Raw genomic sequence first — 19,498 nt, forward strand, 5'->3', positions numbered from 1 at the left:
TTTAGTTGAGGTTGATGGTGGATCAACCATCAAACAATCATTCAATTCTAGCCAAGTCATGTTGACAAGATGTCACTGAATCAATTGTTGTTTTGTGAATTCCAGGGATTGAAATGCTAACATCTGATCAGCACCTGATCAATGTTGGATCAATATATACTGTTTGTTGCACCCATCCTTGTCCTCTCTGAGCTCTGGATGAGAGCATTGTATTATTGCTGTCATTGAAAGTTTTGACATAGCTTTGGGTATTTGAGGCAGGTGATGAAAGATCAAGTTTATTGTACAAAGATGATTATGAATGTGAATCTTCAGTCTAGAAGATTGGGGAGCCAGAAATTTGGGACGGTGTGGTGGCGCAGAGGAAGAATCTGTGGGGGGAGAAGGCAGACTGAGACGGGAGCCGGCACGTGTAGGGAACCCTCTTGATGTCGAGCAGATCTTGAGACAGTCCAGAGGAAAAACTGCCGGATAGTGGAAGACGGACAGGTTCGTAGGTATGAGGAAGAGGAGTTGAGTTCTGGGGAATGAGATCTGGGGTATTTGAGGTATTTGAAGGGAGGAATCCAAGAACTTCTTCAGAAGAAACCTTTAAAAGAGGACACAGAGAGGTGAGTTGCAAAGATAATTAACTTTCACTCAGTGTACCAAGGGTTTGAATGCTGGAGGGCTCAGAGTACCATAAAGGCTAATACTGGGGCGTAGAGGGACTCTGCGATTCATCTTTTGAGCCCAGATGAATCGCAGGTGTGCGAGATGTACAGCAGGTCCACCCTCCACTCCAGCTCATTGGCTCCCCCTGGAGGACACTGAGGAAGGCAAACCCCACACAGAAGCCAAAACCCAGCCTCTTGACAAGTTCAACATGTTTTAAATGAAGCACTACATTAAGCATTGTTGAAGATTTGGGTTGTGACTTCTTTATGTACATTTTCTTATTTGTCTGTCATTTGCTTCTTGTTGAATAAGAAGCTACTTTTTTTCAAACCGCAACTGACGCAATGATTTGAAGAATGCACAAGTAATTTGATGAATTAAATTCTGTTCTGATAAATGCACCGAAACAACAGAGAAAACCTGTAAGCCAAATATTTATCTTGCAAATTAAAGTACCGTATTTTTCGAACTATAAGCCACTACATTTTTCCCACGCTTTGAACCATGCGACTTGTAGCCCGGTGCAGCTTTTCTGTGGATTTTTCTTCAACCACCAGGGGGCTCTTTAGCAGAAAGTGAAATTTTTTTCTGAAGTGAATTATTGAAAGTCAAAATTGGAAATCAAAGGAAAAAGAACAAGCACATGTTGGCAGCAGACACGACGGAGAAATGTATCAAACTCATAGCCTCTCATCATGGAAGCTACACAAAAAAGTTCATATGATGCAGCTTTTAAGTCGAAGGTTATGATGTGGTAGTTCAGGATGGAAATGGAGGTCTAAGAGGTCTGAGCTCGGCGTGAACGAATCCATAGTTCGGCATTGGACGCGCAGGGATGCGCAGATTTCTTAAGGACGCAGCTCTGCACTGCATCCTTGTGGAAAACCGAGAGCGGAGGAAACACCAAGGGCTTAGCCGCTGCGGTATTTTGTTTTGAGCTAGTTAAATATTTCACTTACTTACTTTAAGCTAAATAAGGTCTACAAGCAGTAAATGAACATTCAAGAGCAGCACAAGTTTCTTCAAAGTGTCCATTTCATGCCTCTCATCTTGCATCACGGCTACAGGACGGACTCAGCCGGTGCTAGAGGCCTGCTCTCAAGGGCAAAGTGAGGGAGGACGTGATGCTGTGTGCGTTTGTGTGTGTGTGAGAGAGAGAGAGAAAGAGAGAGCATCTGTCTGCATGGTGACGTCACCCTGCCTTCTCCTGCGCCTGAATCCTCCGCCGTCCGCACCGTCCGGCAGCAGGAATCCAAACAACTCATCCGTTCTGAGCGTCAAACACAACACGGTGGTTTTCATCATCCAGGGAGCGGAAGGCAGAGACGCTTCGGTTGTTTTTCTTTCGTCCTTCTTTTTCCTCTGTATTTTCCCTGTCCCGCATCTAGGAGAAGACAGGAGGAGGAGAGAGGGGGAGGATGTGGAGCCTGCGGGATGGATCCTGGAGGAGATTATGCGACACAGGCAGCAGCAGAGACCTGGTGCTTCTCCTCTCCCTGCTGCGGTGACTCGCTGCCTCTGAACACTGAACAGTCTGATGGAGACGCAGTCAGCTGAAAGATACGAGCATCTCTAGATTACACACCGTTGAAGGCAGAAGCTGCATTGGGTTAGGCGGAATGCGGCGGCTGGTTCCGGCCTGTTTGGATCATGTAGGCTAACGTTGCATGGTCGGCCTGCAGACTCATCTGCTCCTTTCATTGTCGGGAGGGTGGAGGAAAACACTGTTATATAAGACTCCAAAGGAATCACGATATAATTGAACCTGTCTTGAATGCATGAGATCAAATGTTGATCATGTAATTCAGCATTTCTATTACTACAAACCCTTATGCACAAGGAAATGAGACTGTGATAATCTGAAACAAAGAGAAAACAACAGAGACCTTTTTCTTTATATTCTACTTCCTGCTGTGTATCAGACCACAGGAGGCAGTCTCTCATATCAGTCACCTGGTTCTGCTGTCATGGCTGTCTGCCTGCCTGATGCCCTTGACATGTCAAGCAGACAAACGCTCAGAAACATGCAGGTTCTTGTGCAGTTGGTAAATGTTTGGACATCTGTGACCTTCTATGATTTCTACCTGCTGTTACCTGATTATGTGTGTTTCTAGGCTCCTTTCTCTCCGTGTTCACAGTGGACCTTGATTTAAAATCAGTCAATTAAGGCACGCGGTGAATGCCAAGAGAGAAGTCTCACTGCGACGCTGGAATTTAACATGACTGTGCATTTTGATTTTGCTGTTCCAGGTTTTGCATTCTTTTTCCACCAGTTCACACATGATCATAAGGAGGATGTGTGATATTTCCTCTGTGACTCATTAAAGAGGAAATATCTTTAACTTGGATACAAATGGTTCCATCTCAGCCAAAAGAGTGACCGCACATGAAAAATATACCACATTGTTTAATTAATACTTGTAAAGGTTCTGTAACATTGACAAAAAATAAAGTACAGTCATATTGAATATTGTTGAAAGCTCATTTATTTTAAATAATTTCTCTAAGTGAAACACAATGCAGATTAGTTACACTCAGACTGCTGTTTTCAAGCCTTTACTTCTGGCAAATACAATTTTCTATATTGGAAAAAAAGATTAGCATATTATATCAGACCAATAAAAAACATTTTTTATGTTGGCAGTGGAATGGCTTATATTACGGTTCTAACATTAAAAGAAATTGTCCTGAACAATTTTAGAATTTTTTCTTTTTGCATGTCAATATATTCATGTCGTTCATTTAACTGGGCTTCAAATACCAAGATCCAAATAAAAACAGATTTGTTCAATTTTGTTGAATGTGGTCCCCAGTTTCTTTTAGTTTTCTGGTGGATCCTCAACAACAGCAGATATGACAGAAACACCCTATAAGATTTGTCTGATCTAACATTACTAATACAACTCTCAAATTTGTCTTGGAAAAAAAATCCACAGATACTTGCTTGTTTACATTTAAGCAGCCAAGCCGCTTAGAAAAAAGTAAGCTGAACTAATCTGACCTGGACTGCCTGCTAATCTGCAGTAATCAACTGTCTACATTTAATCCTGAAAAGTACCTCCATGTTCATACTGACTTCAGGTTTGACCTATTTCATAAAAGCTTGAACTCTGCTCATACATAATTCTGTATTGTGATAGACATAACCACACCTGAGAAAGTGTGTATACCTACTAAGGTACATGCACACGCACACATAAATGCCATGAACAACCTCAATTTTGCAAAAACATTCCTACTCTTGATTGAAGTAGCTATTGGTTTGTCCAAAAGGGGCGATGGAAATTCTTTCTTTTTCCACACTGCATGCTGAAGGTTGGTAGAGGAGTGTGTAGTGAAACCAATATGTACTTTCTTTCGTTATTTTAGTTAAAAGAAAATGTCAAGGTACATACACTGTGTTCAGTCGTACAGCTACTGTTCCTGTTTATTATGAAATCTGTAAAGAAAAACTGTAAAGCTATCACTCATCACTAAAACAAGCAAAGGAAACTATCTATGAGGAAATCTTAAACAAAAACATGAACAATCCCTGTGCTTTAGTTGCAACAGTCAACAGGCTCACAAACAGTCCAGTGACTGTTGCACCGAAACTCCACCAACAGGGCCTGAAATGAATTTACCATTTTCTTTGCATAGAAAAGTAAAAAAAAAATAAAAAATTAGAGGATTAATCTCCACATCCACACTAAATTCACAACCAATGCTTTGCCCAAACATAACAAATGCAGAAAGAAGTACTCAATTTCAACTACTTAACTATAAAACTAAGAAGAAATTATAAATCAATGAAGTTCACGTTACTGCAGTCTTGATATCATACCCACAACTTTCATTAAGAAAGTTCTGTCTGTCATTGTATCTGATCTGATCAGATAGTAAATGTATCCCTCTCACCAGGCTTTTAAAATTACAGTTATCCAAACAAATAATAAAGAACTATCTTTTTGGGAAGCTGGGGATTGGGAGCTGCATGGATTTTTGTTCAGTACTACAGCCATCCACCAGAGGGAGTCAGGAGGTTGCTCCTCATTGGAGGGTAGACCTGCTGAACTGTTACACGCAACTCCAAATCATGTGCTGCATCAGCCAGAGCTTAAAAGGAGCCAGTTGTCAGTGCTACGGTTCCTGGGCGTTAGACATGCTTGGCACTTTGTGGCTCCCAGTGTTTGTTCTTTCTGTGATCACCGTGGTTTTTGTGACTCACTGTTATGATCTCTTTTAAAGGTTCTTTCAGCAGGATTCCTGTGCTACCTTGATTTCTCCTTGAACCAGAGATCTCGGTGAAGATCTCTGGTTCAACTCCCAAGGACTGGCAACAACTTGCTCCTTTCCATCCAAGTCAGTGCTGTGTAACAACACCATTGCTATCCAGCAAATTGCTCCATGGATCTATGAATCCATGGATCCCCCCGTTCCACTATGGTGGATCAAAACTCCCACACCAGGACTCAACCCCTGGAGTTCATCCCATTCCCCCAGCAGACTCATCATCTTCATCTCCAGTAAGAACAACATTCAGTCATCATCAGTACCTCTATTACTCACTGTCCATCTACTCTGAAACCCAATTCCACCTCTTCACCTGTCTCCCGGACAAAGACACATTGGTTGCTCAATAAGGTTTATTGACCTTTTTCAACTGCCTCATAAAAGTGATCTGCATGTAGGGAAAAAATGCATACCTTAAACCATGACGAATTTGGGCAAATCACAAATGCAGATAACAAGCCGATTTCCAACCTCCAATTTATCAGCAAAATTATTGAAATATGTGTTTCAACGGTTAAATAGCTTCCTAACTAACCAACCTCTGAATTTTAGTCTGGTTTCTGTGCTCACCACAATACTGAGAGTGCCCTCGTCAAAGTGTTAATTGACATCTATTTAAATACACATTAGAAGAACCACAGTGCTGGTTCTGTTGGACTTCAGTGCAGCACCTCAGTGCAGGCCCCTAGGACCCTAGGACCCAGTTCTAGGGTCCTAGAACTTGGTGGCTCCACTGGCTCTCTGTAGCTCAGAGAATAGACTTTAACATACTGTTGTATAAATCACTGAAAAGCTTAGCACCACAATACATTAAAGATCTGTTTTATCAACCTTCCAGGTATTCTGGTTCTGGTCCAAACATGAAGAATGAGCATTCAGCTTCTATGCACCACAAATCTGGAGCAACCTTCCAGAAAATTGTAAAACAGCTGAAACACTGACTTCCTTTAAATCTAGACTAGAAATCGACCCGTTTAGAGTTGATTTTGAAACGTAAAACAATCAACATTATAATGTACATCTGGCACTTTACAAATGTTTACTGTGTTATGTAACTTTGTATTTTTTGCATTTTAAGATGTAAAGCGCTTTGAATTGCCTTTTGATATACAAATAAATGTGATTTATGACTATCTCATTGAGACTTATAACATATACAGTGCCTTGCGAAAATATTCGGCCCCCTTTAACTTTTCAACCTTTTGCAGTTTTTCGGGCTTCAAACAAAAAGATCTAAAATTATTTTATTATTCATTTGTGAAGAATCAACAACAATCATGAGGTGGAATGAAATTTATTGAGTATTTTAAACTTTCCTAACAAATAAGCTGCAAAGTGGGGAGCGCAATATTATTCAGCCCCTTAAGTTAATACAGTTTTGCACATTAAGAGACTGAAATGTTTGCCCATTCTTCCTTGGAAAACAGCTGGAGCTCAGTGAGGTTGGATGGAGAGGACTTGTGAACAACAGTTTTCAGCTCTTTCTGCAGATTCACCATTGGATTCAGGTCTGGACTTTGACTTGGCCATTCTAACACCTGGATACCTTTATTTGTGTACCATTCCATAAAGCAAAACGGTTTTGCTTTATGTTTGGGATCATTGTCTTGCTAGAAGATAAATCTCAGGTCTTCTGCAGACTCCACCAGGTTTTCTTCCAGAATGGTCCTGTGTTTGGCTCCATCCATCTTCCCTGTCCCTGCGGAAGAAAAGCAGGCCCAAACCATGATGCTACTGCGGCCAAGTTTGGAAGTGGGGATGGTGTGTTCAGGATTATGAGCTCTGTTGCTATTATGCCAACATATTGTTTTTCATTGAGGCCAAAACATTGGATTTTAGCACCTTCTTCCACACGTTTGGTGTGTCTCTCAGGTGGCTTGTGGCAAACTTTAAACAAGACTTTTTATGCATATCTTTGGGAAATGGTTTTCTTCTTGCCACTCTTCTATAAAGGCCAGATTTGTGCAGTGTATGACTGATAGCTGTCCTGTGGACAGACTCTTCCACCTCAGCTGTAGATCTCTACTGTTCATCCAGAGTGATCATGGGCCTCTTGGCTGCATCTCTGATCAGTTTTCTCCTTATTCCAGATGGAAGTTTAGAGGGATGGCCAGGTCTTGGTAGATTTGCAGTGGTTTGATACTCCTTCCATTTCAATATGATTGCTTGCTCATTTCAATATGATTGCTTGCTCAGTGCTCCTTGAGATGTAAAGCTTGGGAAATATTTTTGTATCCAAATCCTGCTTCAAACTTCTCCACCACAGTATCTGGGAGCTGCCTGGTGTGTTCCTTGGTCTTCATGATGCTCTTTGCGCTTTTAACACAACCCTGAGACTACTTCTTCTTTTTCTTTAGATTTTGACAGCAGCTTGCATCCATTATTGTTGCACTACTGCCATCTATTACGGTAGATCCTAATATCTATACCTCAAATTCCCAGTATTTTTTTAAAAACGAAAAATCTTCTTTTTTCCCTCAATACTATTTAAACTTTTTGCAATAGTTTGTTCGGACATTTTTGAACTACAAAATTTTTATGCAAATACACACTGTTGTAAAACAACAACTGCTGAAATTGTCTGTGGTATAGTGCTTTAGAGTGCATAGAATTGATTGTCTTTACCACTGATTTCATAACATGATCAAATTTGAGATGTTTGGTGCAGAGAGCTCGCTGGTGAATTATACAACGAAGTTTAATGGCGTTACCTCCTTCTTCGCTGACTTTATTGCAGATCAGTGTGGACAACCCACTTTGCTCACCAGCCATGGCAAGCGCACCATCGGTAATGATCCCAGAAACTTTACTCCGTAGTAGTTTCATATCATGAACAGCTTCACAAACAGAAACGAATAAATCCGATCCTCTGGTTTGGTCTTTCATACTTTGAAGGTCCAGCAGCTCCTGTTATGTTCATATTGTTGTCAACTCCTCTTAAACAAATCAGTAGCGGTGCAGTGTCACATGCATCTGTGCTTTCATCGCAGGCCAATGAGAAATAATCAAAAGCCTCTCCCCTGTCTCCCAGTTGTCTTTGAATATCCGATATGTCCTCAACTCTTTGTACCACACTGTCACTTGCCAGGCAAACTTTCACAAATTCTTGCTTCTTCTCAGGGCAAATGTTCTCCACCATTTTTATAACAGTCTTTGATAAATGTACTTTCAGTAAAAGGTTTGCCATGTTTAGCTATTAACATGGCCACTTCGTAGCTTGCTTTAGTGGTATTTTCTTTTGACTCACAGGCCCGCTTGAAGAATCACTTTTGTGATGCCTGTGCAGCTTGGAGCTGCTTCACTTTTTCAGCACTGTCTCGTCCTGTTAGCTTGTCGTCTTGTTATCATGTTGAGTCTGGTCGTGTCTCTTTACGTTGAAATCCTTAAACAAGGCAACTGTCTCATTACAAATTAGACAAGCACAATTGCCTTGATTTTCAGTGAAGAAGTATTGTAATTCCCATCTCTCTTGAAAGTGGCAGCCCTCACTGTCAACTTTCCTCATTTTCTTTGCAGTGACCATGGCAGAAATGAGCAGAGAGGGGTTTGTGGCATGGATGCAGAGACTGATGGTATTAAAGTGGTCCTGCCACCATTTGGTGAAAGAAGAAATTACAGTTTCAAGTTTTATGATTTATTTAGTCTGTTTGACAGTGCAGGCGGGCCATGCATAATACATTATAAGACCGAAGCTGCGGGCCATTTTGGACATGCCTGATTTAACTGATCAACCACATCTTTTATACCCGTCAGATGGTCCCGCCAGACATTTACACAGGCTGAACACAACTCTGACAACCTGTGACTGACATCTCTGTGTTTATATGCATACAGAGGTACAGAGAAAACCTAGAGCTTTAAATTAAACCAAATTTAAGGCTCTAGCACTTAAATTTGACCTGTGCTCGAGCACAGGGGGCCCGCAGCTGTACGCACTGTGTACCTGGAGATTTTCCTTTAAGTAAAACAGAAAAGAATAATTTTTACATATAGCCTATTTTTAATCTAACCCTCTTTACTATTAACAACATTTAGGAGAAAAAAAAAAGATATATTGCGTTAAAACATCTACATAGCGAGTCTGTGGGAGTCCTGGAGGTACGCATAAAGCCTAAATGTTATTGGTCAGTTTACTTTTGTAAATTTGGCGGCTTCGCTGTAAGCGAAAAATGAACGAGTGGAGTTTGAATCCTGCCGTGGTTCTGAGTGGTTTGGATCCTGTTCTTCCTTTCTTTCTTTCTTTCTTTCTTTCTTTCTTTCTTTCTTTCTTTCTTTCTTTCTTTCTTTCTTTCTTTCTGTCTAGATGTACATATATAAAAATCAGAGTGTCAGAAAGCGGCTTTCATAGTTTAAGTTAAACAATTACTGAGCGTGGTTGTTTCGTTCCTATGTTTTATTTGTTTATTTTGGCCGCACAGAGGCGCAGGTACATACAATATGCAGTGGAAAGTTTTCACATGCATTTCCCACCTCACAAAAAAAAAAAAAAAGAATCTACATCTACGTCATGTTTTTTCCTAAAGTCACTGTGCGACGTCACTTTCATTGTGTTCGCGTAACCTCGGAATACTGAAATGAAAGCTCACGATATGTTAAAAACCTTTAGGACTAGCAGAACAACTCTACTTTCAGGAGAGATGATCCGTAAACATTGCCAGAATTTTAAGTGATTACATACAGAAAGCAAACAATGCTTTCAAAGACTAGATGTTTGTAACATAGGAACAAAAAAAACAAAAAAACTATGCAAAGTTAAATTTACCTGAACAAATTCAATTAAACCTGTCCAAGCATTTCTTCTGCCATACATTAAATTTGGCATAGAAAATGAAAGTAAATATCTACTGACAGGTTGTTGTTAGCTAATTTTCCCACTGCACCTGAAGGCAGCAGGGCAGAGGAGGTGGAGAGAGGCAGAGGATGGACGAGCGTCAGAAAGAAAGAAGGTAGAGAAGGCGGGCAGCGGGACTTAGCTAACACTAACGCTGTCAGCTTGTTTATCAGAGCTTTAGTGCTGTGTTAACGACATTGATGCTGCACTTTCAGCAAAATTAACGCAGAGTGTTCACCTTGAAGTGTGACTCAACAGAAACTTCGTTTAGAGATAAAAAAAAAAGACAATGTGTTGTGAGCGGGGATAGAGAAAAGACAAAAAGGGCATCTGACCGAATCAGCAGCCGCCACCGCTCGTGCTGTAGTCTGTGTGTGGGACGCCGTCAGTTCAGTAGCACAGAGCGAGCTCTGCTGTCGAGCACAACCAGCTGATTTCTGTCAGTAAAAGCAGCAGAAGGGGAGAAACAGCAGGCTGTCAAAATGAAATTCACAGAACATCTCTCAGCTCACATCACGCCCGAGTGGAGGAAACAGTACATCCAGTATGAGGTGAGTGAGCTTAAAAGGTTAGCCTTGTTAGATCAGTGGAGATGTGGATGCCTGTTCAGCTTTATGCCATTTATTTAATTTTAGAACGGGGAGTGGAACATGGCTACCATTAGGGCTTCTCCCCAACAATGAAACAACAGGAAGAGAGGAAGTGCTTGAGCAGTTAATGAGACAACAGCCCGGTGTTAGCTAGCAAACCAGTCAGATGGGTTTGTTTTGTTGCTCCACAGGCTCCTCCGCGCCTCCATAGAACCGGCAGAGGGTTGTTTGTGTTTGTGGGCCATATCTGGCCGATTGTTATGTGTTTACAGGACAACAAGATGTCCGGCTGACTCAGCGTGTATATTAGTTGAGTTAATCTTTGCGCCCGTTGACCCCCGCTCAGTCCTGAAACAGCTGAGGCAGCTGTCGATCATGCTGCTGCTGTTTAAACATCAAGACACAGAGGTGCTGATAACTCCATCTGCAACCTTTGACCCATTAGTGCCACTTGGATGACAGCGAACCTCCTGCCTTTACTTTGCCCCAATTTGTCCACAAGCCTCACATGGCTCAGTATGTAAATAAAATGAAAGATTTCTATAAAGCATGTTCTTACAGTAAACCAAAACCCCCACGATACTGTACCTTAATCATTTCAACTGGTTTTTAACTAGGTAACTTGTGGTTTACTAAACAGATCTGTTGCTTGTATTTAGTTTGCAACTAAATACATAAAGTTAATGTCAAAATTTGAGTGGTCAAAAACATTATAGAATTGGAGCTGAAACATTAATGTGATGAATCTTGAACTAATTGAATAATCAATGGTTAACTGGAGTACAAAGACTCAAAGAAGAAAAAAAAACATTTGCAGAAAGAACAAGTGAAGAGCCAATACTACAAAAACTATATACATTTTGCATTATATATATATATATATATATATATATAAGTGTGTGTGTGTGTGTGTGTATGTATGTCGTACCCAGAACTTCTCAAGTGCAATAGTTTTAGCTTCATCTGCTTAAAAAAAAATAGAGAAAATCTCTAAGCGCCTTTTCCTGTCCAATTATAAATCAGTTAGTCCAAAATTAGTCCCCAGATCAGCCCTTTATTTTATAACTTTCTTGATGTTCAGTCCAGCAGAAAGGCCTGAGCTTTTGATGTTGTTGATGTTGGAATAATTTTTTTTAGCTGCAGATGCAGCTAAAAAAAAATTGGATGCAAGTGACCAAGCATCCATTTAAATGAATGCTGTTGTTGCATTTTACACGAGGAACTGTTCATATAAAACAGCAATAGAATGATTTATTGCACCTTTTAACTGTATTTCTAGTATTATGTATGGAAAAGGCTTAAGTGGTTAAATTAAAAATGATTATCACATTTGACTCTAATAACACAAATCACATAAAACATCTACAGCGAGAGGATTCTGTTTCCTTGTCATCCAAGAAACTTTTAAGACAATGAAATGAAACAGTTCCCTCAATCTTTAGATCCTTTTTAAGTGGTTCCAGTGATGAGAGTATTGATAATTTAGCTTTGGCGATGATTTCCAAGCATTTGACAATGGGAAGCTTACTAGCCATCACCCTAATCTTTTCCTCCTGCTTTCCACCTCTATCGGACTCCAGCTCAGATTCTGTCCGACCCATCCCAAAATATCAGGAAGATGACAAATTTTGGCAAATTTAAAATTATTACTGTATTTTCCAGACTATCCACCTGATTCCTAGCCCAGATGAGGCTTTGTGTAATTTGTGGGCAAGACTTCCACTGCCAACCAGAACCGCCAAAAACAAACAAGCAAAAAAAAACAAAACAGAACTGCCATTTGCTTACATGTTAGCAACTCGCTAACTGGCTTTCCAGAGAGGTTTTAGGCTATAAAATATGTGGGAACTCCAGCTATCACAGGTTACATGTGGGAATATTGTTCTACCACTTACAGCTAACGCGGGGAGGTATGGCGACTCGAAGAAATGGCCGCAAATAACCCGAAATAGCTTAGCTAGCTACTTCACTGACTCAGTTGCTTCGGATGCAGATGAGGGTTTTCTTCCATTGTCTTTCTATCCGCACAATGAAATGAGCACACATAAAGCATTTTGGGTTCTCAAGTTTAGAATTTTTCACCAAATTCTTTTTGTTTCCTCATTTGTCGGTAGGTGATGAAAACCACAGCCTTTGTTTAGGAGTCGTTCAACAAACACCTGTTGCTGCCACAAATTAAACTTGGTCTGATTATGAAAGTACAGCCATGAACAGCACAACAGTTACCTGAGCTCCGCAAGGGCAGACACTTTCCAGTGGCAAGTTGCTCTCTATGACAAGTTAATGTGTGATTCGGTTCAGTTCTAGTCCACTGGGGAGATTCTCCACATTAGGGTCTGGAGCGCAGCAACTGCGGTCATTTCTCCACTGATTTGCAGCGACACTCAGAAATGGAGAACCTTGAGGTTCTTGTTGTGATGGTCTAATTGAACCCATCATTTATTTTTTGTCTTATAAAAAAAATGTTATGTTCCAAGCATAATGATAAAGATTCAGATCATAAACTTTTTAAAAGAAAAATACAAATGAAAAATCAATGTATTCACATTACACCAAGCTAATATTATGACGTTCTGATAGTTTACACTGTCGGCACCAGTGATGGCATAGTTATCTTGAAAAAGTAACTTAGATTACTGACTTGTTGATTTGGAAAGTAACTAAGTTGCATTAAAAGTATCGTTTTTAGTTCCGTTCAGCAGCTGCTAACGACAACAAAACTGTGAAAATGACATTGATCTTTGCCAATACTTAATTGCAAGTTATTTTATAATGGTAATATCAACAATGTGTCTCCACTTATAAGGATGAACTGAGGGGGAGATTGTTTAATGGTTACAACAGTCCAAAAAAACGTTAGTAATTTGTGTGTGTTTTTGTGTGTCCCACTGTTATCTGGAAAACTCAAAGAAGAATTGTAAAGCCCCCAACTTTCCCCCCAGGTCGTGCGTTACGGCCCTGTGTTTGGTGTCAGAGCGCAGAGCTCAGACCTCTTAAACCTCCATTTCCATCCTGAACTACCACATCATAACCTTCGACTTAAAAGCTGCATCATATGAACTTTTTTGTGTAGCTTCCATGATGAGAGGCTATGAGTTTGATACATTACTCCGTCGTGTCTGCTGCCAACATGTGCTTGTTCTTTTTCCTTTGATTTCCAATTTTGACTTTCAATAATTCACTTCAGAAAAAAATTTCACTTTCTGCTAAAGAGCCCCCTGGTGGTTGAAGAAAAATCCACAGAAAAGCTGCACCGGGCTACAAGTCGCATGGTTCAAAGCGTGGGAAAAATGTAGTGGCTTATAGTTCGAAAAATACGGTACTTTAAAGTGACGTCTGAGTTTTGAATAATTTTGATATTGTGATTTTTTTTTTCTCTGGGTGCAGTCATTTTAGGACATAGTGTACTTAGTGGTACAAAAATCCCACAAAAACACTAGTGGTTGTTCAGCTCTCATCCAGAGATGATGGATGTAATTACTGGTTTTGTTTTTTCTGGTGCTAGTCCCGTATATGCAGGGTCATAAAGTTGATCATCAGCAACTGGAATCTTTCTCTGTTTGTGGTGGACCAAGTATTTTTGGAATTAAATGTTTACTAAGTGCAATTATATTTGCAGTCAATAGACAGTTTAAGAACATGAAGCAATAGCAGCATAGATGATGGGATCAGAACCATTTTATTAACTAACATCTCTTTGCTCTTTGTGGAAACAGTTTGTTAGAGACAGGACTGATTAGTGCCCTTATTAACTTAAGCAGATCTCCATCTCTGTGAACTTCACTGCTCAGGTTCAGAATGGACTAGACTGGTGATAGAGAAACACAAAATCGAAACCAAACCTGCTTCTGACAACAAATGCCATTTTCACACAGTTACTGTTGGCAGATTTGCAGGTTAAAGCTTGCAGTGAGATAAGCTTGTTGCAATTGATTCTAAATGCATCTTGTGACTAAACACTATGTAGTCAACATGTCTTTGAGAGGAAAATAGCAGTAGTTATTACTTTTAAGTAGGAATGTATCTAAAGATACAGTGGAGAAAAAACATAAATTAAGAATAGTCATCTTACAGTTATAACCACGACGTCTACCTGAGGTACTGCAGATGCTGAGTTAATGTTTCAAAATATAATTAGCTGCAGTTATTATGGTGTGCTGGTGTAAATATAGTAGCGTATTGGTCCTTTTTTGACAGTGAGTTGGTTAAAATTTAGAGTAGTGTTTGTGCTGATAATTTTGGAGTGATCTACTGACAGCCTGAAGGACTGTGCAGAATTATTACATTTCTGTCATGAAATCATAAGAAATACTAGAAACTATTGTAAGGAAAAAAGTAATTCCATATTTTGAAACATCCTTTTTAGACTGAGACTATGTTAATTAAGCGAAATGATTGGAAGATGGAATATAATATTACAGCTTTAATAACAGAGTTAAACCCAATATTCACGCAGATTTAAATCATATTTAATTCAGTGAAGAAGTTTAGAAATGAGGCAGATAACTCCTAAAGGATTCTAAGGCACAATAAATGAGATATTGAAAGATTTTCTTAAAAAAAAATTACAATAGAATTGCACTTTGAAAGTTAAATGCATCATTAATGATCAATGGAATGTTTGAGTAAGTTGTGATCCATTGATATTTTGATCAATCATCTTTTGCAATGAGCTCCAAGTGTTTGAGGTTATAAGGGCTCATTACCATAACCCCAATCCGGATCTGTCTCCACACATTCTGTTATTGATTCTAGTGGAAACTCTGGCTGGGTCACTTCAGACTTCATTTAACTTTCAGTCAGAAAAACCAGATGGGTCCATTTAAAAGGTTACTCTGACTCTATATATACTAGAAGAGACAAGTGTTTATGCCTTTTTGACTCTCCAGAGCCACACTTAAATATATGTATTCATCTAAAAATGTATTCTAAAAATGTGCCAGGTGTTTACATCAGTTTCAGATAACTGCATGTTAAAATGCTGTCCATGTCCCTCTTGAAGATGAGATCCAGATCTCAACAGGGTTTACCTGGTTAAATAAAAAAAAAAAAAAAAGGCTTAATTTTCTAAATTGTCTATGTACAAGCAAAATTTGGCAGGTTTGTTAGCAGGAAACAATTTTATTCTATAATTTCTCTGTGAGGTTACTATCAGTAGTACTTGTCATACCTGTGGTCAATCTCTCCATTCTTTCACACTTGTTTTGTTTTGTTTTTTGATCAAAGTCACTGATTTTGCTTCAGAGATACTTGCAAGGAATTTGGCGAAATTTGCTCTTATGATTGAGGGTAAATATGGCTGATCGGGAGTCTTTGTTTTGGTTGAAAACATATCAGTTCCTCCATGATGTTGCAGTTACGACTCTCAATGCAAATTCTTTCATTATTTGCAGATCTTGCTTGGATTTGCAGTAGCATCAGTCATCTGAGCCTTCCTTCAAATTTGACCAATCACCTTAGGATTTCTTATGCTTACTTCTTTTCTGACCAATCATTGCAACTCATCTAAATTTTGACCAGTCCCCTTAGCCTTCTTCTAATTTAACTTTCTGCTTCAAAATGTCTCTTGAAAGCTGAACCACGACATTGCAACATCCTGAAAGGACTGACCTATCGATCACATTTGTTCATGTCTTCCCTTACCAAAACAGGACTCCTGTCTTTCTGAGTGTTATACAATATTAAGGCCAATCATTTTCAGAATCACAGTTCAATATGTATGTGTATAAACACCCTATTGAAATACATTAAGCAGCATTGCAGTGCAGGTGTCATGTATCCACCTCAGGTGGTCTGCCTCAATGCTGCAGTGATTGCAGTGTTCTGCAAAGTAGAACCAGTTTTTTTTCTCAGTGTGGCTGCAGCACATTCTTTCCATTTCCAATCCATTTCTAACAGTCTTTCCCTAACCCTAAACCCTAACCCTAACAGTCTTTCACATCATTAGATATATTTAGCAACGAGTCACTTCAAACACCACGTTCTCCCTTTATGTAGTTTATTTCTTACATTGTTTATTTATTTTATTATAATTCCTATTTCCACTCTTGACATGTTTGCTTCCCTGCTTTTTGCAGCACAGTCATACAAGGCATGCAACCAAAGGTCTTTTTCCATAGGTATTATGCAGCCTCGCACATTTTTAGAATACATTTTTAGATGAATACATATATTTAAGTGTGGCTCTGGAGAGTCAAAAAGGCATAAACACTTGTCTCTTCTAGTGGAAAGGTCTTCTGGGAGAAATAAAATCCTTTGTCTTAAGTCCATGTTGGATAAGAGTGCCTTAAAAGATCTCTTAATATAAGTGATCTTTGATATGTTTTTAGAACATCAAGAAACAGAAAACTATTGACTGAGGCTAACTAAGTACAAATGCAATAACACAATTTTTCAGATAAAAAAAATTAAATTAGTTTAAATTTCCTCTATCTTAGCTATGCACCCACCTTATTGTGGTTGTAACATGATAAAAATTTGAAGAGGTTATTCATATGAATACATGTTATTAATAGGCTTGTCGCAATAAATATAATGATTATTGAAGGGCAATATAGTATACAGACTTCATAAACTGTACTCTTTTGGTTGAATGTAGTTTTTATTTCCACTTTGGTTTTATGTGGAAATAATTATGTTGTATTTATTTATTTTTTCCAGTGCATTTTTTGTTAACAGAGTCTGAGAGTCTGTTTTATTTTTGATTGTTTAGTATATTTAGTTTACCAGTTCCAGTGTTAAGTGTACCAGTCAAAATAAAGTGTATCAATATTTTTTTTGGCAGGATGTGCATGCATTATTATGTCATTACCATCACATCATTTTAAAATTGTCGTCAAACAATGTTATTGTTTATCGCAATAACTTTTGAAACAATTAATCGCTTTATCATTGTGAAGATGCAGGCATGTTATCAATATTATATAAAGAAATGAAAAGCAGTATTGACAGTACAAAGTTTTAGTTTGATAAAAATCATAATTTTGCTGATATTTAATGATAGATTTTCTGTAACTAAGCCCATGCATAGTTCATGGGCCAGGCGCTGTGCAGCGTTGAGGTCAACACCCCTGGGGAGGCCTGTCTGTAGCTGTGGAAATCAGAGGCATTCCCACCGTTTCTGCTTTTGTGAATCTCCTCTCCTCTGAGGTTTCACTCATTCTGTTTGTCCATTCCCTGTTGTGTTTGGAGACAAACCAGATGTAGAATGTTGTTGCACTCAGCTGTAATTCCAACCTTCTGTATGTTCACTCTGAGTCCCTTGAAACTGTGGTGACCTGGGCCTGTGAGTTTTTCAAAGCTGTGCTCCTTGGGGCCGTTGCATGTCTCTTATGTGTTCTTGTTGCAGCTATGCTTGGTTAGACATACAGCAGGACTGTTTGATTCACAAGGTGAAGTCAGGGCTGCAGGAATAAATGCAGAAACATTGTTTCTTTGATTCTATTTATCCTAGGATGTTAGCTGCTCATTGAATTCATTGCAACTGTGCTAAAATCTAACTATGGGTGTTCTACTCTTTGTTTTCCTGTGTTTGAACTGCAGAAATCTACTCTGGTTTAATCCAGAACATGGCACCATTGGAGAGTGTGCTTATAAAAATGTGATGTAAACAGTTTTATTAAAGCCGACATGTATCTTGCATGTCTCTCAGACATTAACTTAAAAAATATGAATGCTTGATGGTCACTGAACTGACTCACCTGACTGACTGTCTGTTGGGACAGCTTTGCTGATTAGATGTTGATGTTAGATTCCTCAATATTTAGTTGAACATTTTACCAAGGCTGTTATAAAACAGTTTCTCTTGTTTTCTGTTCACTATTCTGAAGCTTATAGCAATGCATGCTACATAGTAGCATGCTTTCATCATATAAGCAAATGAAAAGCAGTATTGATAATACAAAGTTTTAGTTTGATAAAAATCACAATTTTCATAATTTTTTTGCTGATATTTAATGATAGCTTTTCTGTAACTATGCCCAAATATAGTTTATCCAAACAGAGCCATTTTTATTTAAGTATCAGGAAATAAAATCCTATATAAACTGCATCAAATCAATTAGTGAGCAGTCAACTGATTTTTATCTTGACCATTCCTAAATGGTGAAGGCCTATCAGAAACTCAAAAACCCCATCTATTTTAAATCTATGGACACATAATACAACAATCTTCATCGTGGAAGCTGCTACAGGAAGAGGAAGGCTTGTAAGTAGTATCGCAGCCGCAAAGGGCAGTTTGGAACAATATTTGACTCTATATCATTGTCAGAAGTATTTGGCCTCCCGTCCAGATCATTAAATTTAGTTGTTTTGATCACTTTGATGGGTACAGATTTAGAAAATCCAGCATATAGGCATGCAGACTGCTTTTACAAATATTACAGCATTGGAATTGGGAGTTGCCAGGACAGCACTGTCATGTATCATGTCAAGTATAAAGTTCAGTGGAGAAAGGACTAATACATGGGGTGGATTTATATCCTCTTCATTCCTCTACATAGAACTCCCAAAGCAGCAGTATGTAGCTTTTATGTACAAAAAAGTTTTTTTTAATAACAACTTATATTTTGGTGGTGACGATGGTAGACGTTTGCCCTGCAATCTGTGTGTTGCTGGTTTGTTTCCTGCTCCCCTTCCTCTTGTCGTTGTGTCCTTGGGCAAGACACTTCAGTCGCCAGTGGTGATGGTCAGAGGGTCTGGTAGCTATTATCCAGTAGCTCACAACCATCAGCAAGTGAATGTATTTATGAATGGAAATGACTGTTTTCATGTCAAGCATCTTTGATTGCCCAAATAAAGCGATATATAAAGTTGATGTCATTTCATTGCATTTTACATATTTTATGAAACTGTCAATATGTTATTTAGTGAAAAAATTTAGCTCCTTTGCCTTCTCTCCCTTATGGACCTGCTGTTATCTGAACAAGTACACTGAACTGCCAGAAACAACCAATCTACCCTGGAGGAGGGTCTTAGCGCTGTCAATTATGCTCGCATAAATGCTGGTGACACGCTCACCCTTTCTGTCTGCTATGCTGCAACTACTCACAGAATGCACTCTGTATTAGGTTTGGAGTGGAACAACTTTGACAGGAATAAAGATGGCAGTGTCATACCAGTGCAGGAAAGAGAAACGGTCAAACAGAAT

The 19,498-nt window shown here is 39.1% G+C and overlaps 1 protein-coding gene across 1 annotated transcript in view; it reads left to right on the plus strand.

Moving 5' to 3' along the window:
• Positions 1-9,849: 9,849 nt before the first annotated feature.
• Positions 9,850-19,498, plus strand: part of LOC129355752 (xenotropic and polytropic retrovirus receptor 1 homolog) — a 51,242-nt gene continuing 41,593 nt past the window's right edge. Inside the window, exon 1 of the mRNA XM_055025367.1 lies at positions 9,850-10,311. Coding sequence (XP_054881342.1) covers positions 10,243-10,311 — 69 coding nt within the window. The 5' untranslated portion in view covers positions 9,850-10,242. The remainder of the gene's footprint in view (positions 10,312-19,498) is intronic.

Source organism: Poeciliopsis prolifica, unplaced genomic scaffold (assembly GCF_027474105.1).
Source record: "Poeciliopsis prolifica strain line A6 unplaced genomic scaffold, Auburn_PproV2 SCAFFOLD144, whole genome shotgun sequence".
Lineage (NCBI taxonomy): Eukaryota > Metazoa > Chordata > Actinopteri > Cyprinodontiformes > Poeciliidae > Poeciliopsis > Poeciliopsis prolifica.